The sequence below is a fragment of the Tetrao urogallus genome (genome assembly GCF_951394365.1).
Source record: "Tetrao urogallus genome assembly, chromosome: 1".
Lineage (NCBI taxonomy): Eukaryota > Metazoa > Chordata > Aves > Galliformes > Phasianidae > Tetrao > Tetrao urogallus.
In genome coordinates this window covers 22,783,096-22,809,823 of record NC_136813.1, presented here as the reverse complement: position 1 = coordinate 22,809,823, position 26,728 = coordinate 22,783,096, and the positions used below count along the sequence as shown (strand labels likewise).

Here is a 26,728-nt window from a genome sequence, read left to right as displayed (position 1 = left end):
AACTTACTGCAGCACTACAGCCAGGGAAGTTGAAAAAGGTATCAGGCCCATGTCTCTGTGGCATCTGATTAAGGACTGATAACAATTTAACCGCGTGTCTTGGCTGTGAAAACAAGAAAATTGCACTGAAGTAAATACAGACAGTTTTATCCTTGTTAGGCTACAATGGAAACTGGACAGTTTTCAAACAACACAGCAAATTAACTCTATAGTAGTTAGCTAAAGTACTTCATAAACATATGTTCAATCAAGATGAAAAAAAAATTCAAGTTTATATGTCCCAGGAGACAATTTATGTTAACTTCAGTCTCTAATGGAATGACACTTAATGCTTTATCTGATCACAGCTTACCCAGATTCCATTTTCGCCTCGAAGCATGCTGAACAAAAGCTTCAACTCTTTGACAGTGATGCTGTAGCTGGCAAGAACCCCCAACATATCAACTAGAAGATCTTCAAAGGAAAATAAAGTTATTCTGAACTCTGAATTTCATTGTTTTGACAGAAAGAAAAAAAAAAGCTGAAGAAGTTAATACCTTTAAAAGTAAATGTATTCACAACTTCTAAAAATCAACTTAGTGGCTTTAAATATTTTACAAAGGATTTCATACTATCGTTGATTAATGTTAAAAATAAGTTTACATATGCAGTTTCAGATGTTGCATCACACTTATGAACAAAGCATCTACTATATTTAAGAAGATTAATTCTTCCTCTTCTGTACCATTCATCATACATTATAAACTTATTGCTTGTTCATTTCTATTGTAAACTTTTGGGATAAAGGCTTCTTCATTCCTCTGAAGTTAGTATTTTTCGAACACTTCTAATCTAAAAGGTGTTTGAAATTATTTTTTAACTGAAGTACTTTATGTTTAATACTTTACTGTTAAGTGCATTATTCAGAGAATTTTTATGTTTCACACAGCTTTGCTACAGTGAAAATGCTTCCAATTTTTACCAAAATGAAAAGCCAGAACCAACCAACCAAATAACCCACCATCAGCAACAATAAAATGAAAATCAGTGAGAAAAAACAAGACCAAAATAAAAAGAAGTCATCAGAATTCTTAAAGTCTATGTAATATATCTTTCACTAAAACACCTCAAAATCCATGAAATTTTAAATAATAGCATTACATAGCTTGCCTTTCAGGTAAAATCAGGTATAAAACTTTTGCTAGTTGTTGGAGCTTTGTTTTAAAACACAGAATTTCATTTTAAAAATTTGTTAGTTTGTGGGACGATGGATTTTGCCTATGCTCTGCATTTTCTTCTGAAATAAACAGCACTACAAGAAATTACTATTGCCTTTAGTAGAAGGAAAAACAAATTGCACATCTTTGCAGATGTATCACAAGAAATTAACTCAGAGATCAAACTGAAGTACAGACATTTCAAAACAAAAAAGCTACGACAAAATAGAATCAGCATTAACAATCTAATTTCTTCAATGCTCAACAATCAGAACATTCTCCCTAAAGACCCTTCAAAAGACATGATCCAGCTTGTAACTTCTTTATAAGTATGCATGTTCTCTTTGTTCATCAGTGAAAGAATGACTCTTAGACCTGCTAACAAATAGTAGCATTAAAAAATATTAATTCCCTAGGATGATATCTTGTTTTCAAACAAATTTTCTCTGCAAATCCCCACATATATGTTTTTGTGTAAAGCCATCAATATCTATTGGCTTCTTCCACTATGAAACCAGTCTCTGGTCTTCAGTACAAAAGGCATTCAATTCACAGGGGACATACTAAGCTGTTCACTGATGCATTAAATTTGCATGTCAGGAAAAGCAAAACAAGAAGACAAAACACAAAAACACTGTAACTCACAGTAATTTTCACCATAAAAATCAGACTATTTCCCGAATACTAAAGCTCAACCATGTTTTTATTCCTTTCTCCAAACAGTTTGGGAGTTTAATTAATATTCCTTTTAAAATTAGTGGTAGGTTATAATCGTGATAGAATTTCCTGAAGGAAAGCAAAACACAGCGAAGAAAACAAGTCATATGTACCCAGCTCGTCCTCTAGTACTTAAAGCCATCTGCCCCCTTCACCATTCAGTCACTAGCATGCAACATGAAGCTGGCAGTGATCGCACATGTTGTACGTGAGCGGAAACTGAGAACAGTAACACTGACAACTCAGAAAGGGAAATCAGCATGAGCGAATACCAATCTTCAGCTGAGAATTTCCCTCTTCCCAAGTCTTAGTCTGTGTTTTAAATCAAGCTACTTCAATTTTTGCTTTCTTTATAACGTCTCGTGTAGAAGCAAAAAATGTTTGATGAAAATTAGAAGACCGTTAAAAAAATCCTCTACCACAGATGATGACAAGAGCAATACAATCAAGCACAGGAACGACTGACAGATTTTTAAAATCACTGAACACGCGTTATGTTGCTTCATCGTTAAAGTCCTGGACTACCTTAGGGCACAGAAAATGTCTTATTTCTTCTCAAGATATAAATACCCCACAGGCATTAGCAGTCCATAGTTACTAAGAATGAATAAAACATTTAGGGAGATACATAAGTATAAATTCCCTAACATTGTATTCTTCAGTAAAACAAAGACCAGAAAGATTGAAGCATGCTGAGGTAACAACTGCAGATAACAGAAGGAACACCTATGGAAGTCAGTGTACTTAAGCAAATAAATACAACGGGCAACATTTTCCCTTACACACCTCTGAAGAGGGGCTGCTTTTTGCTTTGGTGTAACCAAATATAAAAAAGCCTGCACTATTACTACAAAACTTTATTCATACGTATTAAAATCTCACTGAAAATAGTCAGTCCACCCCTGGTTTATAATCATAATAGTCTGCTCATCTGTAAATGAACAGAGCTACAAAACACCATAATCTCCCTTTTTGTTTTTAACATTTTCATCATTTTCTGTAATGTTAAATATGATAGCATATAAAACTGGTATCTGTGATCTCATTTCAGAAATAAGAAAGTCCAGAAGGAGAAAACAGACACTTTCTCATTTGTACAGCATTTGAAAAATGCACAGAATGAAACAGATTTTTTTTTTTTACTGGCGTTTTCTGAATACTTTCATGCTAAGCAGTTTATATATGCTTTACCAATTCATCAGAAGCTTTGAAGAAATGCTTAATTCAATCATTTCATTCGAAAATAAAATGGCAAAAGAGCCTGCCTGTCTCTCAAGTAAACAGCACATATCTCATTGGATGATGGGCATTAACTTTAGAAGATGTATGGAACAGCATTGGGAATGCGACTTCAGGAAAACTACTTCATGCCTCCTTAAATGCTAGGCAACAGGCAGCCATGAAACAGAGAATTTTAGCTCTAGTTGTGAAGCAGATGTAGTTCTACAGACTGGCAACAGAGAATACAAGAATTTTGAATCTTCTTTTATGGATCCAGTTGGAAGATAAATGATTGTTAACAGCCTGCTAAGGGCAGGACAGTTCAAAGCTAACATTTTTGCTTAGAAATCAGGAACTGTTTCAGTAGTTAAGAATTTTGATCCAGATATTCCAAAACAAATACCTAAAGTATCACAACAGAACTGCAGAAAATAAAATGGGGCTCAAGGGAGACACATCCACTGAGTATGAGGTAGGGTTATGTTCACCTTTCAGACATCTCTGAAGTTACTACAGATACATTATCTCTTATACGAAGGAGTCTCTTGGAACAGAATATCTGCATCACTATTCATCAAGCAGAAAGAAAAGAGAGAACTCCTGGGCAGCTGTTAATAAAAAAGTCTGCCAATCACCTAAGTGAATATTTCCATAATCTTTTGCCTAAAGATTGATAAAGTGTCTGATCAGCCCCTATCTTAGTATAACAGATTATCATAGTGTACAGATGAATTGTGATAGGTGATACTTCTGGAAAACAAATTACAATCCAAATAGCAATGAATCCATTTGGATACCAATTGACACTGATTAAGCTTTTATTCTTGACCACAGAATCTGCAAAATCTCAAGAAGTGAGATATTTAAAGCACTGAGAAGTCTCATAGTCTGACAGTCTTCATCTGAATGGACAACCAAGTTTCTCTCACTGCAAAAGATTGGGTATATGTTTATTTGCCTCTCTTACTTTCATAAGGTCAGAGGACACTAGCTTCAGCCTTAGACTGGTCCTCAAAGACTGCTCTCACTGTCAGAACATAACAGTCAATACCTGTCTCAGGTATGTTCAGACCCTATATAGGTTCAACCTATACATCATTTCAGAAAGAAGAAGATGAGATGACCTAAAAATCAAAGAAAAAGCCTGCAGAACAAAACAAAACAAAATAAACACAACAAAACAATCTTCACCTTTTGCAGATGATAAAAGCCAACTGCAAAATACTGGGATGTTCTGGGAAGGAAACTAACGAATGCTAACATGTTCAGAACATACTTTGTCAATGTTAAAAATTATTTTTCCAGAGAATTTCATACTTTATCTTCAAAGTATGGAAAGTTCATAGAAACATCTGGGGCCAAACTGCTCTACAATTATTGACCATGATTTCGGCATATGCATATTAGATTAAGATCAGATTAAAAAATACATCAATGTGTTAGCATTTTGTCATCAAGTGACTGCTACCTGACTGCTTATTAGATGACCATATTTACTGCTTCCGTTTTATTACCAAAGTTGCCATTCATTATTGTGCTGAGTTCCCAGAAATAACAAGATAAAATTAAAATAGAAAATTGGTTTTTTTTCTCTCATCTTTCTCAGCAAATTTCTCAGAAAACCCACACTCATCTATTTAAAGTTCTCAAAGAACCAACAGTGTGGTGTTCTCCTAAATCTCTGTTAATTTCATAACATGTACAAGGCTTGCAGATACACATTCCAGAACTAGTAAGTCATAAGAATTTCAATTTTCAGTTCTGTTTTTAAACTAAATACGTGCTCTCCTCATCTACGTGAGTATTCAGCAGGGAAAGCTTACTCGTGCTTCTTCTACAGAAAGTCCTTCTGAAATATTGTGTGACAACTGTCAGAAAAAAAAAATATAATTAATGGGAAAGAGGCTTGATGAAATTCCTTTATCAAGGTATTACCCCTGATTTATATTAATTGCAAATTGAGAGCATTTTTCAATTTCCAGGTGTTCCTGGAAGATACATCCCATACTCTCTTGATCTGTGACATCTATAGAAAGCTTAGCAATTTGAAAAATTTGTCTCCAATAAGGACATCATCAGAGGTATGTATGCCATATACAGAAGTATTATTTAGGGGACCTGAAGAATTTTTGTTAGTATAATTACTGATTTCCAAGAACAAAACAGTGATAGAACTTGAAGATAGGAATGTCTGTGTTCATCAAGTGATGCCTTATAGTTAATTAGAAATAAATATTATCTTTCCCTTCATACGTATATACCAGTCCTGGAAACAAAGCATTAGTCTACGAATCTAATGATCATACATCGCTCTGAATCTCACAGTACAATAGTTAACATAACACTTCTTCTGATTTTAGCCTTTCCACATACATTTGTAAGACATTGAAATACAATTAGAGCTTTTTTGAATACTTATTACTACATACACCTTTTTACTGAAAAAAGCCAAAGACAAAAACATTCCTGAATAATCCATATTTCCTGCTGCTGTTATTCTCTTCTTGTTTCTGGTCTGCAGTCCTTGTTGGTTTTTTTGTTCCACAAAGCCTATATATCTGTCAGGAATCAAATCATCAACTAAAATCTTAAGAGTTAGAATTACGGCAGACAAATCTCTGATCTTTCAAAAATGCCTCACAACTTAAGTACCCTGCTATCAATCCAAACGTATATAAAAATGAAGAATCCCCTTCACACTTCAGGAAGTGCTTAAGTTTCCCCCCAGGAAAAAGAAGGAGTACATAAATACTAATCACATATAGCTCTTAGTTGTCATGTTTAAACTTGATAACAAAACCTACTCCTCTAACTAAATCATTCAGGACTCTACTACTCAGAGAATGTAGTATACAATAACAAACTCCTTCAAAAGTAATCTAAAAACCTTGTCTGTGAAAGAATTTCATCATCTATTTTCAGTGAGTAAATGGTGTAATTTTTTTAAACCGTAAAAATATTACAGGCTTTTGAAAACAATCACAGCTGACTGATGATTTAGCTGTGTGATCACACAGAGATAAATTAATAAAATCCAAACGTCCAGCATTTAAAGCTAATCTTAATTTTATATGCTGTCACATGTGGCTTACCACTCTAAATATCTGAATAATTCAAAATGATCAATGTACATCAGAATTAAGAGATTATCTTGAAAGTTTAACAGATTCTGTTCTTGGTTATATTCAGACTGCTTTATTTTATCACTAAAATATACCATCTTCTCAAAAGAATAAATAGGCAATCATTTTAGACAGCATCTACATATATTTTAAACTATGAATATATATTCTTGTCTTCATTTTTTCTGAAATTGATAAAAAAAACCTGATTCAGTGGAGGTACTAATCAAAACATTACTTTCAGTAAGAAATAGAACATCCACAAACCTTCTATACTCACAAAAAGTTGACAGTAAGGATTATTTTATCAGTTGGTGATTTATACCTGCTATCATGTCGTCCACAGTACTCATCTTCAGCAGTACCTGTTCAATTAAGCCAACTTCTGTGCTAGTCTGTAAATTACGGACACTTTTACGTAGAATTGCTGTGAACATACTCCAAATTTCAGCTTGGCACGTTACATCACAGTGCTCCAAAAGCTCTGACATGCACGTAATGCTCTCTGCATCCTGGATTATAAAGTTCATCTCCAGATCAAATTCACCACCAACCAGCTACAAAAGAAAATGAGAACAGTGTTACAACGTGATAGCTTGAATGTCTTTCATACCTGCATTGTCCCCAACAGTGAATTTTGTTTTTGATACTAATAGCACTGAGTCTGTCAGAGTTCAAGAAGCATTTAGAAAACACTCATAGAAACATGGTTTGAATTTTGGGTGGTCCCATGTGGAGCCAGGAGTTGGGCTCAACAATCTTTGCGGGCCCCTTCCAACTCAGGATATTCTATGATTCTATGAGGGAGGTAATTGTGACAGAGAAACTCACAGATATCATCAGCTGTGAGTTATGTCAATTTGATTTCACAGCAAACTGACAATCACACCACACAAAACATACCTTGTACAAAATCTACCCACCACTAGCAAAAATATATTACTTTCCTTTCTGTCACAGTGATGAATACAACACTTTCATGACATGCAGTCAGAAAATATATGAAATATTCCTTAATGTAAAGTAACTGAAACAGCAGCCTTGCCCAGAGTGATGCAAGGCAGAAGCTACAGAAACCGAAAACCTAAAGAGAAACGGAGGCTTTCCCATAGTTCTGTTAAGAGACAACTATCTACTCAGAAGTAAAAAATCACTGAAAATAACTTAGCTATATTTCCACTTGATATAACATAACATTTACATTTACTTGTTTTCAAGACTTTACTGCTCTTTCCATTATAACATCTAAATCTCCCTCCTGTCACGTGCAGACCAAGAATCAGGGAACTGGTCTGGACTAAAGGAACGATGGAAAGCTTGCTAATTATACCACAGGACAATTCATTATGTGGCCACGTGAACCTGCTGCTGATGCAAGGAGAAATGGCACTGGGAGAGGAACAAGCACTCCGATGAAGAACAATTTAACAGCAATACTGACAAAACTGCAGCCTGATGTCTGTCTACCTGGATCATTCCACATTGTCCTGAATTCTAACTAAACAGCACAACTAGAGGGCACATGTTAGGAGGAAAAATAAATGCGGTAGGCAAAAATTTGCAAAAAACACAGTCAAGACCAAGTATGTCTTTGGACAACTGAATTCACCATGTCATCAATTCCAAACCATTAGCCACTTGTGTAATTTTAAATATATTATCTCAGAATATCTTACTGAAATGTATATAAAACTTAGCTTAAAAAATAGTGGTCTTTAACGGAAGAAACATTATTCAGTTTTGAAGTATAAAAAGCCAGTGTCTTACCCTACTTTACCCTAGTATGACTGCTGAATTTTGAAAGTACCAGTGTTGAATTTCAGTAAGTGCAAATAACATTATCTAATTCAGAAAGGCAAAAGAACAAATTAAATTAATTTTAAAATAATTGTAAGATAATCTTTTCTGTCTGTTCCAGGAAGGTATATAATTAAAACTGCAATAATATTTTAAATTAAAGAAATTCAAAGAATTCATCTCCAAGTACACAATCTCAATAGTGATTTTTAATACAAGGCTATTTCATCGCTTATTTAAAAGCAGTTTGTATTATTTTCAAATTTAACTCCAAGTATGAAGCAATATGAAATAATATGTAAACCCTTTTCTGATAGTTGAAGCTATCAAAATTTTCAGTCTTCTTCTTTCAGTTCTGCTTTTCAGAAAATTAATACAACTAAGGATTAGCTTTGGCTTCTACCCTCACTCATGCTTCTCGTCATCAGTTGTACAGAGCAATAATGTCTCCCCTGTGCCTCCTCTTCTCCAGACTGAACAGTCCCCAGTTTCCTCAGCTGCTCCCTGTAAGACTTGTGCTCCAGATCCTTTACCAGCTTTGCTGCTGGACATGCTCCAGGGCCTCAAAAGTGGAAGTGTCAATTTATTTCTTTATCTTTCCATGCAGGGTATCTAGGATAAGCAAATGTGGAGTCTCCATCCTGGGAGATAAAATCATCTGGACTCAGAGCTGGGCAATCTGCTCTAGGTGGTCCCATTTGAGCAGGGGGTTGGACCAGGTGATCTTCATATCAGCACAGAGAGGGAGGTGATCCTGCCCCTCTACTCTGCCCTCATGAAATCCCACATGTGGTTGGAGCGCCTAGCAAAGGAAATACGTGGAATTGTTGGATTATGTCCAGAGGAGGCCACAAAGATGATCAGAGGGCTGGAGCACCTCTCCTACAAAGAAAGGCTGAATAAGCTGGGCTTGTTGGGTCTGAAGAACAGAAGGCTCTGAGGAGAACTCACTGCAGCCTTCTAGTACCTGATGCTGGACATACAGGAAAGCTGCAAAGGGATTATTTATCAGAAATGTAGTGATAGAACAAGAGGGTTTTAAAAGAAGGAGGGTTTAGGTTAGACGCTAGGAAAGGAAACTCTTCACTACGAGGGTTGCGAGGCAGTGGCACAGCTGCCCAAAGAAGCTGTGGGTGCCCCATGCCTGGAGGTGTTCAAAGCCAGGATGAATGGGGCCCTGGGCAGCCTGGGCCAGCAGCAGGGAGGTCAGAACCAGACGATCTTGAAGGTCCCTTCCAACCCAAACCATTCTATGTTTCTATGAAAATAATTCAGGCTGTATTTTCTTGCTAGATTAATATACTAATATGCAAACTTTGCAACACTGAAATAGAGCTCGTTATTAATCTAAAGTGATGTCAAAGCTAAATCAGTCTGAATTATGTTGTCGCTTCTGTTAAAAACAAGATGTCTATGAATTTAAAACTTCTCAGAGAATCTGTGTCAAAAATAAACTGAATGTTGCTAAAACTGGCTTCAAGGGAAGTGTTCTACAGGACCACAGACTGTATTTGCCCATTTGTCATCAGAATGACTGCTTATTTCAGTACAAAGCACATGAAAGTGTACCTCATTTCACTCAACGGTTAAAGTCTATTCAGAGCACTAAAAATGATCAGTTTTTTAATTAAAATCAACTTCCTTAAAAATTGAAACAAATTAATTAACCAACTAAAAGTTGTGGGTAAAAAAATATATATATAAAGTTTTAGCTTTTCTTAAAGATGTAGTCACAATAATAAACATAGATTAAAAATGTTAACAGTCACCACAGAGAAAATTTTAAGATGACTAAGAAAATCTATAAAAAAATGAAGTAAGAATAGGCAAATAAAAGACTATGATTAAATGACCAATGTTCAAGAAGTAGTATAAGACAACTGCCTCTGCTTTAAAATGTGAAAAATACATATTTCAGCCAAGAAAAAGAAATAGAACATCCACAATTTAAAAAAAAAAAAAAAGAAAAAAATTCAATACTTGCATTTCCCCAGGAAAAGATAGTAAGAAAAGAGGAGGAATAAGCAATCAATCTCTACAAGATAGGGAAGTTATCAGAGGTCTAACACCAGTATAACAAGGTAGTAACAGGTGTTGATACTAATAAAAGGGCCAAGTTTGCTGCAGAACCAAAAAATCATTTAATGCTGTTTAAAGACACCAACTATAAAGAGCTGAAAAGTTATTTTTATGACAACAAGCACTTAGGTAATAATAGTTCAACATTAGTAAATGCAAACTAGTACCACTCTGTATTTTTATAATTTTCCCTACATATACCATATGACTCTGAAATTCACTATTATCATCCAGAAAAGAGCTTGGAGCCAGTATGGGTAGTACTTTAACCAACTAAGTGACATTAAAGACTGTCAGTAACTGGAAAAATTTATAATGAGCTTGAAACTTTATAACTTGGGTACAATTCTGACTGCAATACCACATATAAAGAGTTAAATCTTACTGCCATCAAATAGCTTATTTTTAACACAACATGCAGAAGGCTTCTGTTCTAAGACAGATTTCAGCTAGAGTACAGTATGAATACAAGCATATTGTCACAGTAGCTGGTACATTACACCATAAATCAGTTCCCTTTCTATATCTTATAGATTAAATACAATCTTTTTGTTACATCAAACATTCAGTCTTACTTTGCAGTCTTCAAATTTAATATTCAGTAAAGACTATGCTTTCACTGTGATTAAGTATCTTGATTTATTGCATGTACTCTGCCAAGGTCACACACTGCTTTTAAACTATTCTGCATCTTTCACAGCAAAGCTGTAATAAATGAAGAAGCAAACTAATTTCACACTCCAGTTTCAAGCTAGATGAATATGGCCAACAACATAGCCCCTCACAAAGTACTGAACTAGCAGCTATTGCAAATTAGGCTATCTTCTCTATCCTACGGTTGTTTAAAATGACAGGTTGATACGCCTTGCAAATTGCTCCAAGAATTTAAACCCACGCCACCATCCTCAAAGGCAGCTGCATTACTCATTCTCCATTCTTCTGAATGCTGTCGCCATTCCTCAGCAAGCTTCTCCCATTCATTACAATATGCAATATGCAAAAAAAAAGTGTTTATTCATGAGCTTCCGCATCTATACAGAGCTTAGGCTGCTCTTTTACCCCCATTTGGCTAGAACAAAGGTTAAATAGTTCCTCAAAATACAGAAATTGCCTACATATATCTGACAATACATTCAGATGAATTAAGAAGCAGAGTAAAATATGTGCCTGAACATCTAGGATATTTACACAGTTTGAAAAATCAGAATTCTTCAAAATCAGATTCTTCAAGATCTGAAGAATAGATTGAAACAAAAACACTACAGATAGCTGCCAAACTAGAAAAAAAAATATCAAATAAACAGAGGATATGAAATATGGCAATATTTGAAGAAATATACAAATGAAGCATCAGTATGATAGCAATTCCGAATGAAAATTCAAAGTATGGGTCAGAAGTTACTCTAGCATGATTTTATCAAAACCAAACCCCTGGGGATACAGAGGTTTTCAACACAAATTCATCTGTAGTGGGGATAAAAAGAGGAAAAAAAGTCAAATACAAGAATCCTAATAATTACACGAGATAGAGGCATTTGATATTGCTACAGTTAAAACAAAAGCACTGAGTGCATTGTGCTAAAGAAAATGGCTCAGTAGAACAAATACACACACACAAAAAAAGCCAAAACAACAAAATGTCAAAATTTGAACAACAGGAATACTAATTAAAACATTTTTCTTTGCACTTATATTCATGCCAATACATAAAACATCACAAATTTCTCAAAATAGCCTACTTTCCCATGTTCTGCACTCAAATTTTGGAAGAATTTTCATGGTATCTAAATTGCATTTTTCTGTTAATTTGAGCATTTCACGTATCTTTCTAATCCTTCTTTGATTTGCTACCTAAAGAATTACTAATCTGTATAGCTGAAAATTGCTATTAGCTAATAAAACCTCCTAAACAGCTTTTTGTTTCCTCAAACATCACGTTAGTTGAAATGATGAATTCAAGGGTGCAGTCTATAACCGTCTGGGACTTCTTGGAGTGACAGCACTGGTGGATAAAGGAAAGACAACTGATGTAATGGACCTGTGCAAGGATAAGGACTTTGGAATCTTGATGGACGAAAAGCGGGACATGAGCCAGCAGTGGCTGCCTGCTAAATGCAGATAGGTGGCCAGCAGGGAGAGGGAGGGGATTGTCCCCCTCTTCTCTGCCCTTGTAAATTCTCATCTGGAGTACTGGGGCCCCCGTACACAAGGATGTGAACCAGTTAAAGTGGATCCAGAGAAGGGCCATGAAGGTGATCAGAGGACTGGAGCACCTCTCCTGTGAAGAAAGGTTAAGGAATTTGGGTTTGTTTAGCTTGGAGAAGAGAAAGCTCCTGAGAGATCTCACTGTAGCCATCAATTCCATCAATTGAAGCGAGCTTACCAAGAGGAGGAGGACCAACTTTTTACAGGGTCTGATAGCAAAGAGAAGTGGGAATGGCTTTAAACTAAAAGAGGAGAGATTCAGGTTAGATGTTAGGAAAGAAAAAAAAAATCACTTAAAAGGTGGTGAGGCACTGGCACAGGCTGCCCAGAGGAGCTGTAGATGCGCCATCCCTGGAGATGTTCAAGGCCAGGTTGAATGAGGCCCTGGGAAGCCTGTGTTGGTGGGTGGCAGCTGGTGGGTTGGAACTACTCTAAGATCCCCTCCAACCTAACCCATCCTATGATTCTATGATTTGTGTCTTGTATTTAATTTGAAAACATTTTCAAGTAAGCAAAGATAGTTTTTCAGTTTCATTTTTGTCAGAACTAAAGTGAAATAGATTTGCAGTTATCAGCAACAAAAGCAACTTTTTAACACTTTTTTTTTCACCTACATTAACACAGATTTATTCTTTATATAGCAGTCAAGATTAAAGTATCTTAGCATATATCTAAACATTTCCATCTCTAAATTTGCTATTCACTGCCATCAAAGTAGCACATCTTTCTAGCTTCCTTCATACTAGATTGCTATCTGTGTTCATTTAACCCAAAATGAAGAATATAAATTCCATTAAACCGGGCAGCCAATGCCATCAAAGAATTAAATTATCACAATGGTATCATTACTACAGTTCTAGAACATCCAGGTCAGATTTATACCAAGGCACTCCATTCTTCCCTCTCCTAATTAACTGCGACCACATTTGCTCTATGTTTTCTAAAGCCAAGAATAACCAGAACATATCACAGACAATATGACAAGCATTCTCATGTGTTTTCGGCTACTTTTGAGAACCACTTCAGGTTTAAATATATGTGTGTATGATTATGGTAATCAACTTTGCCTTGCAAGTACAGGAGATAATCAGTTTGAAAACAGTGAAACAAATTCATTAATTCTCTTCCATTCCTTAATGTTCATATATCTCTTGAGCATTACAAAACAGTTGTCTGGGTTTGGAACAAATTTCCAAGGGAAAAGGACAGAAATAACCAGCTGAGATAACAGCGGTAATCTCTTAAAATTCTAACTTAATTCACCATATAAAGAGAAAACTAGTAATCTTTCTACCTTTGTTAACAACGGTCATCACATAAAATTCCAGAATAATACTAGTTCAAACTGGAACATTTTTTCTACAAAGACATTATTTCATTGACTTTGTAATCACCAGTGAGTTCAAAATACAGTCAGATTGCTACTGCTTCTTCTTTTATAAAGATAGGGCTCCATTTCAAACACTGAAACACATTAGTGACAAAAGAGATGGTGGTCCCAGGCAGAACAGAAAGCTATTATTTTCACGTCATTAGCTAAAACATTTAATTTCTATTGAATTGATTCAAGGATTTTGTAAGGATTATTGTTCAATGTAAATGTAAATGTAAAAGTGCTTAGAATGCTACATGAAACTTCTCAGCAACCAATGCATGTGCTGATCACACGTACATACATATAAAATATGTTAACTGTCAGAATTCTTTAAAAATCTGAACTATAGAATCACAAAGGATAGAAAAGACCTCCAAGATCATCCAGCTCAACTGTTCACCTACCACCAGTACTGCCCACTAAGCCACGTCCCTAATAATGCATCTACACTTCCCTTAAACATCTCCAGTTATGGTGACTCCACCACTTCCCTGGGCATCCTGTTCCAATGCCTCATCACCATTTCTGAGAAGAAGGCGACCCCTACCTCGCCACAGCATCCTTCCAGGCATTGTCGAGAATGAAAATGTTTCACCTGAGCCTCCTCTTCTCCAGACCGAACAATCCCAGTTCCCTCAGCTGCTCCCCATTAGACTTGTGCTCCAGACCCCTCACAGCTTCACTGCCCTTCTCTGGACACGCTCAGTGTCTTTCTTGTTGTGAGGGGCCCAAAACTTGAACACAGTACATGAGGTGCAGCCTCACCATCGCTGAGTACAAAGGGATGATCTCCCTGCTCCCACTGGCTACAGTACTTTTGATGCAAGCCAGGATGCTGCTGGCCTTCTTTGCCACCTGGGCACTCTATTGGCTCATGTTCAGCCAACTGTCAACTAACACCTCCTGAGCCTTTAGCACCTCACAGTCTTCCAGGCACTCCATCCCAGGCCTGTAGCACTGCACAAGGCTGTTGTGATTGAAGTGAATTTTCAAAGCTCTTTTTACCATCAGTGGAATATGAAAGGTGAATCTGAGAAGTGATTCTCTCATTGAATTTAGATGCAATATTAGGATCAAACAATTCTTACCATGGCAATGTAGTAGTTTTCACTGACTATAAAAGGAGAGCTAGTCCAAACAGACACATCTAAAGTTATGCCAGATTAATCTCAACCAGTGTGCTCATAGTATGGTTTATAACCAAATGACAGCACATGAATTGCTGAGCAGCATGTCCTTTGCCACATTACTGTGCTCTTTTTAAAGGTGCCTTCATTCATTCTAGATTCAAAAATGTTTATTCTGAATAATGTATAGTATGCCACAGCAGTGTGCCGCTAAATGAGTACTATCTAATTAGTTTATTGACAACTTTAAAGTACTCTGAGAAAAAAAATATCTATTTCCAAGTTTCCTTTATATCTGCAGATAAAATATGAATGAAGTAACGCATTCAGTATCACTTGGTTCTTTGAACATAAGCACGTTATTATGCAGGCAGAATATTGTTCTAGCGTTGCCTTTTAATTTCTTCAGTTTTCTTTCAGTGAAGGGGAACATAGATTTGAGTCTGAAAAAAAATGGAGTTAATTTGCATCATGGAAGCACAAACAGAATGGTTTTAGATTTGTGACTAAAAAAGTTCTAATAACATACGGATGTTCTATCTATTGCTATGATGGGCCCTCACAAATCAGGTCTCTCCTCTTTGTTTCTCACAGCCTCCTCAGCAAACACTGTGGAGGTAGGAAAGAGGGGACACAGCTACGACAGATGATACCAAATAACCAAAGCAATATTCTATAGTATATCATGTAATGTTCTCAAATGAAATTGTAGGGTCTTCTGATTCTCTCCCTCATTGCACTGGTGGAGGGGCAGGGAGTGAGTGAGCAACTAGTGCAGATCAGCTCACCATTGTCTGAAAATTTGGGCTTCTGCCCTTACATTTACTTCATACAGACAGCTTTGCCCACTGATGAGCACTCAAATAAATCTTGTGTAAGTGGTCTTAATATGCTACTGAAGGAAAAACTGTAAATTACACACTGTCAAGCCATAATCATATGGCATGAATAGTTTTTGAAGAAGACTATGATCTCAACTAACTTCGAGTATAACCTGCTGAATTCTACCAAACCTACAACACTGCTAAATATTGTATAAAGCAGGCTTATTGCCCATTTTTTTAGAAGCCTGCATGTACCACCACTATTACACAGGGAAAACATCTCATACAATCACAGAATCATGATTAAGGCTGGAAAAGACCTCTAAGTTCATCTAGCCCAACCATCAATTCACTCCCACCATGCTTGCTAACCTCAGTTAGCAAGCCCTCAGTGCCACATTTACACATTTCTTGAACACCTCCACAGATGCTGACTCCACTAGAGACCTGGGCAGTCTGCTCCAGGGCCTGATCACTCTTTCTGAGAAGATATTTTTCCTAATATCCTATGTAAGCCTATTACCGTCACCTAGGAGAAGAGGTCAACCCCATCTCACCACAACCTCCTTTCAGGCATTTGTGGAGAGCAGTAAGGTCTCCCCTGAGCCTCCTCTTCTCCAGACTGAAAAATCCCTGTTTCCTCAGCTGTTCCCTGTAAGACTTGTGCTCCAGCTTCACTGCACTTCCTCATTTTCTGTCAGTAAGCAGTTTTGAAATACCTATGGTTTTCCTCACATTTTTTTTCCTCAGGTATGAAGAGAAATAAAAAATGTATTTTCAATGTCTAAAAGATAACATAAATTACGAAAGAACAATGACTGTAAGCAATGAAGATTAACTTTGTATTTACTTATCAACATCCTGCTGTCATTGTTATCTCCTCCATGACGTTAGCTTTCTTGGGATACAAACATGAAAGTAAAAATTATTACAAGAACTATCTCAGCTATTTTCATAGGACAGGTGTTCCAGCCTTTTGATCATCCTTGAGACTTTCCTTTTGAATCAATCCAAAAGATCCATGTCTTTGTTACACTGCTGAGCGCAGTGCTCCAGGTGGAGTGCCATGAGACTAGAACAGAGGCAGGGGGCATCACCTCCTTCAACAAGCAGTCGTGCTTCCAGAAAGCCAACTTTATGCTGGGCTGCAAAAGCATACTAACTGGCTCATGTTGAGTTTTCATCAATCAACATCCCTAAGTCCTTCTATACAAGACTGGTTTTATTTTGTGCATTCTATAAAATAGAGGTTGTCAGTGCTTTAGTAAAGTAATGTGAAGGTTAATGTTAAGTCACTTCAGCAAGCTGCCCCAAAAGAAACAGTATTAAAGGAAATATATCTAAGTAACAAAGGTTTCTGTGTATTTAAAGACTTGTATGTGTTGTCAGTTATTATTTCAGACTCTCTTCATCCATTCTGAGTACCAAAATTATAGCTACGTAGAAGCAGGAAAGGGAGAAAAACATTTTTTTTTTCTTGCTTCTTGGCAAACTTAGTATCTGATTGTTGACATTTTTCAGTTGAAATTTCATGGGAAAAAGAAGCCCTAATAGATTAAAATGGCAGTCTACTTAGAAGAAGACAACATCAAGGCATGGTTTAAACTGTATTTGTTGCGGTAGGAACGCTGCAGCAGGGCAGTACATCGAAAGTGGCAACACATACTAAGTTACTGTCATCTTAATTATCCAGGTCATAAGTATAAAGCAGTAATTTAATAAATATAATTTTTAAAGGTTGCAATGGAACAAAAAAAGTCACTTTTGATTGGCTCTTCTCAATGACACATAGATCTGCAAGTGAAGAATAAGAAAAAATTGTAGAGAGGTATGTTACCTTAAAATAAGAATTATGGGCACATTGCTACACTTTATTCTTTGAAATACAAGTGAGTTATCAACCAAAGCATCAAAAAGAAATGTAGCTTAACTGCAGTCCAGTATAAACAATTTACTGACCGAAGCATCAACTACACTCACATGCGTGGCAAGACTGTAACTTGCAGATAGGGCCAACACTTTGGCTTAATCATTTGCTGAAATAATTTCAACTCCTTCTCTCTTTTTTTTTTTTAACATATACTTCACAAAGTCAGGCTTTTCCTAAGTACCACTGAGGCTTAAAAGAAAAGAAAAAAAAAAAGAAAAAGAAAAAAGAAAAAACACACAATGGGGACTATTTGACACAAAAGTTCATATCACAGAACTTTAAAGTATGCTTGATTTCAGCATGGGACAGAAATTGGCCTGATAAAGGTCAACTATCTCATCTCATAAAAGCTTCCTCAGCACTGCAACTCCTTAAAAGTCCTACCTTAGAAGCAATACAAAAAGAGGCAGTTCAAAGCGTTGGGACACATCAAATTTTGCTCACAAAGCTAGAACAGCAATCCAGTGAATTCTGTCAGAAATGAAGACTGACCAAGGCATTTAACAAGTACTTAGCCCAAACCATCAAAACAGAAGTCATCCTCCCAGTATTTCTGTGTCATCACCAAAACAATAACCTATTTTTTTATCCTATAAGAGTATGAATATTTGAACTTTAAAAAAAAAAAAAAAAAAAAAGAAAGAAAGAAAGATTAACCAAGGTAGCTTTCATATTAGAATTAGTTTTCTTTAAGATTTTTAATTGACTTTATTAAGGACTGAAACATTTCCCTCTCGTCATGAAATGCTTTAGAATTCTGAAAAACCTAAGAACTGTAAGTCATGTTTCTGCAACATTCAAAGTAGAACAATTCCAAGTAGTTTGGTTATAATAGCATCATTTTGCATTAGTACAAAAAAGTGACAAATTATCCTGTTTATGTGAATGGTTAGTGACAGAGTGATAGCCCAGAACAACAGAGCTGGGGATGCCTGATCTAAAATAATGCTGAAGTGAGAGGCACTCAACTGTGGTTTTACACTCCATTTCATCTTTCTGAAAAGTAGGAGGCTTAATGATTACAAAAAGGCCTTAATTCTCAACATCCTGCTGCTTGCTTACATCAGTAATTTTCAGATACCTGATAACACTTTTTGGTATGTGATAAAATACTGAAGAACACCATCAAAATACACACACAAATCAATTACAAAGTGTCATTTGCAAACAGTTTGGAATTAACAGCAAAAATCTGTATCAGTGGCCATACAACTCCTTTTGGCTTTCAATTTTCATAGTTTGAAGCTTGTTTCATAACAAACAACATCATCTAAATTTTCAACCCAAGCCACTCAATACCATTTCATTTATTTAAGAAATTCAAGAAGAGATGTTATTCGTTACATTTTCCTTGTTCTCACAAGCGAGATACAGATAAAAGACAGTGATAGCACTTTAAAAACGCTTTTAAGCTACTTCTCTTTCTACACAACTCCCAGGCCAGTGTTTGTTAATTGTTTTCACTGGTTTTTCAAAGGGTTTTAGCTGTCATTAACATATTACGACTTTTTTGTGACAAAACCTAAAACCACAACCACTTAAGAGACAGCTGTTTCACAAAGCCAGAATTGCATCCTTCTTACTGTTATTTTATTTAATTATTAGTAGAAGTTCTTTATTCAATAGAACCTTTTATTTAAACCTCAGAAGTAAAGACCAAAGACCAGAACTATTAAGCAAAATAGAAGTCAGTTATGCAACTCTACCCACAAAAGACAATTTTAAGGAAGAAATTAAAAAGAACATAAATGAGCATATTGGATAATATATCAGTTAGGTTTCCCTTACCTGAGAAGTTTTGTAACTTTTCAGCTTTCCAAGCTGAACCATTTCATGCACAACTGCTCATACTTTTCATGTTATCTAGAAGTGATTAGGAGTAATTAACCAATTCTGACCAAGATAATAATGGAAAAATGATTTATACTTTAAGTACATGGCTTCCCTCTGCTCTTGTCATTTAGTGTCATGACATTAGTTTGTTACACTGGGTATCTCACCACTTGAAATACACACCTTTCTAAACATGAAACCCATACAGAAATAAAAGCAAATAATTACAGTAAGAGATCGAAGCAAACAATAAGAAAATGTTTATCTCAATGTTGCACAATTTCCTTATTTTATGTTACTATCTGAACTACCCTTCAGGAATAAAAGGGCAGCAAAAGAGGTTTAACCTGTATCAGTGACAAATTGTCCACAAACAATATAGGAACTAGATAAGCATACATTTCTCCATTATAGAGTCCCAGCCTCATACTATTTAAGAATCCAGAGTTTCCACATCCAGAATTATTGCGTTCGTTTCATCAAGTTGATGGATTTCCTCCTAGATTTTCTCTGATTAGTTTCTGAACTCTCAACTTTTTGGATCTTTAATATCCTACATCAACGAATCCCTCACTTTTCTCATGTTCTCTGTAAAAAGATTTTGTTCTACATCTCTTATGTATACATGACTTCATTTCAGCCCTCCAGCTCTTGCATTTTTAAAAACAAAGAAGAAATGCTTTCTCACATATTCTGTTTCTGTCACACTCCATTTCATCCACATTTACCTTCAATAGAAGTGGTATCTCTTTTCTAAGCTGAACCATCTTTCTTTGTTAAATTTTTCCTCATCTCAAATTCAAATTTAATCACCTTCTTAACTTGTATTTTTTTGCTTCTTCTAATGAATTCTCTTAAAACTGGAGTTGCCAGAGTTTTATACAATATCCAATTCGCAAAAACATCCTGGGTTTAGCAAGACCAAAGTAACTGAAGTGTCAGTAATCACAAGGGTACATGTTAAAGGATGAGAGGGAATGGCTTCAAGCTGCGCCAGAAGAGATTTAGGCTGGACATTAGGAAATAGTACTTCTCTGAAAGAGTGGTCAGCCACTGGAATGGGCTGCCCAGGGGGGTGGTGGAGTCACATCGACCCTGGAGGTGTTCAAGGAACGTTTGGATGTTGTGTTGAGGGACATGGTTTAGTGAGAGCGATTGGTGATGGGTGGAGGGTTGGACTGGATGATCTTGTAGGTCATTTCTAACTTTGGTGTTTCTGTGATTCTGTGATCCTGTGATTCTGTGATATATGGAGGAAAGTCATGTGTTCTTTGCTGAATTAAAAGAAATGCATTATAAATATGTACAATCACTTATCATTGTGATATCTAATATTTACATGACTTCAATTTCAAATCACATAATCTATGCATCATTGTGCTCTTTGTATATAAACATTTTCCAAAGTACAAAGTCATGCATGACAATGCTTTTCCCCATACTAGTAAAAAAAGACATTTGCTGACTCAAATAAAAAGAGGAAAGAAAGAAAAGGTTTTTAAAAAGGTGTAGAAGCCATTTTTAATTACATTTTTCCTGTGTAGCTATCTCTCATCAATGAAGACTTTGGCTCTAAAGTAATCACACTTTTAATTTCAAGTTATTATGTTCGGAGATGCCTAATTCATGCTCCTCAGTCAAATCACATTACAAAGGAGCTTAAAACACCTTTAAACATTTTTATTTCCAAGAAAAAAAATCCATTCACTTGACTGAAATGAGAAAGTAAAACAATAGAATTGGAAGTTATTTACAAAAGGCACTACTTACGCTTGATATTTTTGGTTGGTTTTGCATCATATTGAAAGCCCTTAAACACCTTTAGCTTTTGGTGGAAAAGCATAAAATTCTATGATGTAAAAAAAAAAAAAAAAAAAAAAAAAGCATATGAAGGAACTACTAAATAACGCCTACTCAGAAAGCTGAATTCAGTTACTTTCCTTCCCCTTTCCACTTCTTACACAATTTATTAAGTGCAACAAAAGAGAAAAATCAACTGTAGATACAGTTAGTTATAGCCAGCTTAAATTTAATACTGTGAAATATGCAGGCAACAGCTACCAAAAGGACATTTGCATACAGCATTCTAAATGTTTCAAGTTGAATCCTCAATATGTGAAATGTTAAAAATCAACAATGACATCACAAGAAAAGTCATCTGAAAGTATCATTTTTACTGTGCAGAATTTCTATGTTGTGAAATGCATTATTTTACATTAGTGTATAAAGTTTCACATGGATTTCCAAAGACATTTGTCTTAGTTCATCATGATTAACAATTAGTAGATTCTTCCCCTTTTTTCCTGTGTAAATCTGTACTCAATTTAGGAGAAAATGTTACTCCACAGGAAATGGAACAGTTACATTGATGGAAAAAGAAGAGATATAAAAATAATCATAAACTAAATAATAATCATAATAATCATAAACTAAATAATAAATAAACATAAATAATCATAAACAGAAATGAGGGTTTCAGTGACCATTTTTACTGGAAAAATAAAGAATGCATTCGGCTTCTCTTTAATCAAATGGATAATGAGAAAAGAGTGTGCCAAGTTTAATATATCACCAGACGCATAAACAAATGAGAACAACTTTACAAGAACACAGTAACTGAGAGCACAATCTTGATCAAAATTTCAAGTGTTTTCCCTTTCCAGTAGTTCTGAAACTTTTAATGCCCTGCAAATCTTATTATACTCTTGAACATACTGAATACATGCAACAGTAAACTATTTTACTAGCTAATGAAATATTCAATTATTCCATTAGTTCTATTTGGAGTATTTCAATTTAAATACATAGCTGGGGGCTCATCTCTACAAAACAAACAAACAAACAAAAACATATAAATCCTATCCATAATAGAAGATACAGAACTATATAAAGAGAAAAAAAGTGCTATTTCCTCTTCCAGCCACACTGAAACCAATACCAGCATTTTGAACTTTGGAAGCGAGATTAAGTTGTTCTGGCTTTCTCTTTGGCTTTTTTTGTTTTGTTTTGTTATTTTTAATAATTCATAAGTAATTATTCCTTCATTCAGATTCTGAGCATCTAATTTACAAATGAATTATCTTATGCTTTATTTTCTGTACAATTCTTATTTGTCTAGGCTGTTAGAAAATTGGAAAAAAAAAAAAAAAAAAAAGCTCAACTTAACCATAACTTGATAAATGATATTAAAAAAAAAGGAAAAAAAAAAGTTGCAAAGTTAAATTTCAATTGTTTTTAATGCAACATCTATCATTCTACAATTCCAGATGAGACCTGAGGGTCTTTTGTTTACCCCTGAGTGCTTCTCCTATGAAGTTCTATACATAAAAAAACATCCATTGAGTTCTGGTCACATTACTTCAAACCACTTCACAGAATCACAGAATGGCTGAGACTGGAAAGGACCTCTGGAGGTAACTTGGCCCAGCCATGTTCCAGCAGGGACACCCAGGGCCACGTCCAGGCAGCTTTGGAAGATCCCCAAGGGGACTCCACAGTCTCTGGAAAGCCTGTGTCAACACTCCATCACTCACAAAGCACAGAAGAGCTCCTGGTGTTCAGAGGGAACCTGCTGTGTGCCCATTGCCTCTGGTTCTGGCACTGGGCACTATTGAGCAGAGCCTGGTTCCAGCTTTTTGGCACCCTCCCTTCAGGAAATTGTGGATATTGAGGAGATCCCCCTGAACCTCCTCTTCTCCAGACCCAGTTCTCTCAGCCTTTTCTCATGGAAGTGCTCCACTCCCATGATCTTGGTGGGCATTTGTTGGACTTTTTCCAGTATTTCCAGATCTCTGTTGTACTGGGAAGCCCAGAACTGGAGAAAGTGTCCAGATCTGGCCTCATCATTGCTGAGGTTAGGGTAAGGATCAATTTTCTTTCCACGTTAGCAATAGATTCCTAATGCAGCCCAGAATACCATTAGCCTTCTTTTTGGCAGGAACACATTACTGGCTCATGATCAACTCAATGCCCACTAGGTCCCCCACATCATTTTCTGCAGAGCTCTTTTCCAGTTGGGTGCTCCCACTCTGTACTGGCATCTGACATTATTCATGTTCAAGAGCAGGACTTCGCACTTTCCCTTGCCAAAATTCAGGAGGTTCCTGTCCGTCCATTTCTTCAATCTGTCATTTGAGTAACTATTTTTTTCCTAATGACTCAGATCACCATCTTACTAACTCACTCCAAGACTGACTGGCAGAAAGGACTTTTAATTTGGGCTTCCATTTCTGATAAAAATGGAATATTTTATCGGCCTCCCTCCTATCCATGCAGAATTTCCCACTGAGGTTTGGGTAGCGGGAACTGTGCTGAAGGAGCCCGTGCAAGACAGCAGTCTGTCTGCTGAAAGGTGCATGTGCTGAAAGTCAGTGATAATTGCTAGCTGGGCACACCGTACTCTATTTTAAGAGCCATGTCAACCGTTGTATATTGCCACTGCAAGAAGAGGTTTAGTTAATTCAGAAAGCAGTAATAACTAAGAACAAAGATTGATTTAAGATTAGATTGCTTTTCTTTCTAAATTTTATTTATATATGCATATATAAACACACACATATATATATATTTAATATCCCAGATTGGAGCATTGTTGATCAAGCGCCACTAGATTCCAACTTGATCAACTGGTGGAAGGGAAGTCTGGCTTCCCTCTCCTCTATATCTGTACTGGAATAAATGGGTAAGCAGTGTGTACAGAATACACATGAGTAAAATTACCTATTTAGGACACAAGCACATTTAAAGAAGACTCTGTACTGAGAAATACTCAAGATCCTTATTATACTGAATGTTTTTTCAGTGACATTAACTTTCAGTTGGAACTTTAACAAACTTATTCTGATGTCAAGCAATAAAAATCACATAAATTTTACTTTTTAAGATGTGATTTCAGAGCAAAATCAATTGCTCATTGCATATCAATGCATGATATCATTGCAGTAACAATGAAAATTGTTACCAAAAAGCAGTCTTCTTATAGGTGTAATCATATAATTGTATAAGACAGACTAATTTTACAAGAAAAATGCCTTTAAATTTCTAGGTATATAATAACAGCAAGACAGCATGATCTCTCATTAAAGTTAATAGGTTTATAACAATAACTATTCAAACCACCTTTAACAATAGAGGGCAACACAACAATTATGTCTATTAAAAAGATGCAAATGTGATTTACAGTGTGCAGAAATAAATTTAACTGCAGGTACTAAGTATGCTCCTCAAGTTCTTACTTCACATTGATGTTTTTCAGAAGACGTCTAGAATATATCACATTGGAAACAGGTATACAGTCAACATTGGGTGAAGACAGTATACAAAGGCAAAACATGCTATCAAGTTCTAGTACAAGAAAGAGATTTGGAAAGCCTCAGATGATGCTTCTTACATGATGAAAAATCACCTGCTACCTCCTAAGTAACAAGTGTCCACATTAGTATTATATACTATTATAAATGACTGTGTTACTATTCTGCCCTGGCTACAGCACCAAGATCTGCTTATGCACTTTAAATGTTTGCCCTATATAAATTGCATGTATTTAACTGTATGTAAACCAGAAGTAAAAATCAAATTTATATTAAAGTTTCAATATTGTAATGTCTTCAGAAAGAACAGCTGTGTTCATATTGCAGTTAGTCAGGTGAACCTTCCAACAGCTCACAAGGTAATTCTGTATGGGGACTATGAGAAGAAGCTGCAAGCAAGCCAGCAAGGGTCTGAGAAGATGGAGCTTGAATCTAGCTGATTCAGAAAAAATACTGCTACTCAATATTGGAGTGCCAGTAAACATTCCAAAATAATTCTATGCATACTCTCACTCAATAACGCTCAGTACTTTATGTAACATTTTAACTAATGCATCACAATAGTTTGAATTAATTTAAAAAATGATAAATCTACTCCCAGGTCTTTCTAACAGACAAGGCACGACAGCTTCAGAAAACTTTAGGATCATCTGCTTAAAAGAAGTTTACAAACCTGTCTAATGTTTCCTGCTAAAGCCCTTTTTTAAAACAAATGCTAGAATAGATAGAAATTTCAAAGTTGGTTCTGAATAGGCAACAGAATAAAAAACCAGCATCAATGAAAAAGAAAATAAGGATGATAGCATTACTTTAATTCACAACTATTTGCACACAGGAGATGACACCAAGATGAACAACATATAACCACATATGTACCCACAGCCTCTTCTATAAATGTTTCACAGGCAGTCAAAGAAGTTTGACTCATACAGGTTTACTCATTCAACCCCTAAGGATTTTGACTATTGCTATAAATAAATATTTGATAAATAAACTATCACAGGACAAAATAAGGAAAATAAAAGTTCCCATGACAGAAGTATGTACCTTCCTGGTCACCGATTACCACAGAACAGTGATGCTCCAAATCTCTGAACTGATTGCCACAGCTGGGAACTGGTCACCTTTAACTATTCTCCTTCTCATATTGGAAAACAACTATTTAAAGCCTATTCTAAATCACCACTTGGTTCAAGAATACAATTTCCGGTTCAATGACTCTGAGATATGAAGTGCTACGCTCTCCAAGTATTTTTAAATACCAGTTGGCCTTTCGGACTGCAAGAGCACACCACATGCTCATGTCCAGCTTCTCGTCCACAAGAACCCCCAAGTTCTTCTCCATAGGGCTGCTCTCAATTAGTTCTTCTCTCAGTTTGTACAGATAACTGGGATTACCCTGACAAAGTGCAGCTTGGCCTTCTTGAATCTCATAACGTTCACATGGGCCCATTTTTCAAGCTTGTAACATGTCCAGTCATGGTCTGTAATCTCTTAATTTTTAGGGTTATTTGCTGACTCTATCATCACTTTGAAGAAATAATTAAAAAACTGACATAAAAATAGCTGCTTTTACACTTAATTTATTTGATCATGTTTAGGAATTATTACACATTCAAAGGTTTTACAGAATTTACAGGTAGTAATACATATTCTTTGTGTAACATTTGTACGAAAGGTATTAAAGCTTTCTTGCTTTTCAAACTTTAACTAACTTAAACTAACATGCCTTTGCATGAGAATGCCCTTTATTCCTCTCAAGTCTTGGAAGATGAAGATCACATTCTTTTAACCCTCTAATTTATGTCCTTGGTTTTTTTCCCCCTAAGGAAGACGTTTCTGACTCAAAGAACAGATGATTAAAAAGACTGTCCATTATAAAAATGGTTTCCTGTTGTTCCCGTGCACACAAGAGGAAGTACCATGGCTTTACAAGATGGTAGGACACTGAGAAAAAAAAAGTTTATGCCACAGTATGTTCCATAAATATTTC

The 26,728-nt window shown here is 35.8% G+C and overlaps 1 protein-coding gene across 3 annotated transcripts in view; it reads right to left on the bottom strand.

Moving 5' to 3' along the window:
• Nucleotides 1-26,728, bottom strand: part of NBEA (neurobeachin) — a gene marked incomplete at both ends in the record, with an annotated part of 460,977 nt that overhangs the window by 380,242 nt on the left and 54,007 nt on the right. For all 3 annotated transcript variants that reach the window (XM_079549697.1, XM_079549699.1, XM_079549698.1), the window contains 3 exons: nt 8-103; nt 353-453; nt 6,582-6,813. In XM_079549697.1, the coding sequence (XP_079405823.1) occupies nt 8-103; nt 353-453; nt 6,582-6,813 (429 nt within the window). The remainder of the gene's footprint in view (nt 1-7; nt 104-352; nt 454-6,581; nt 6,814-26,728) is intronic.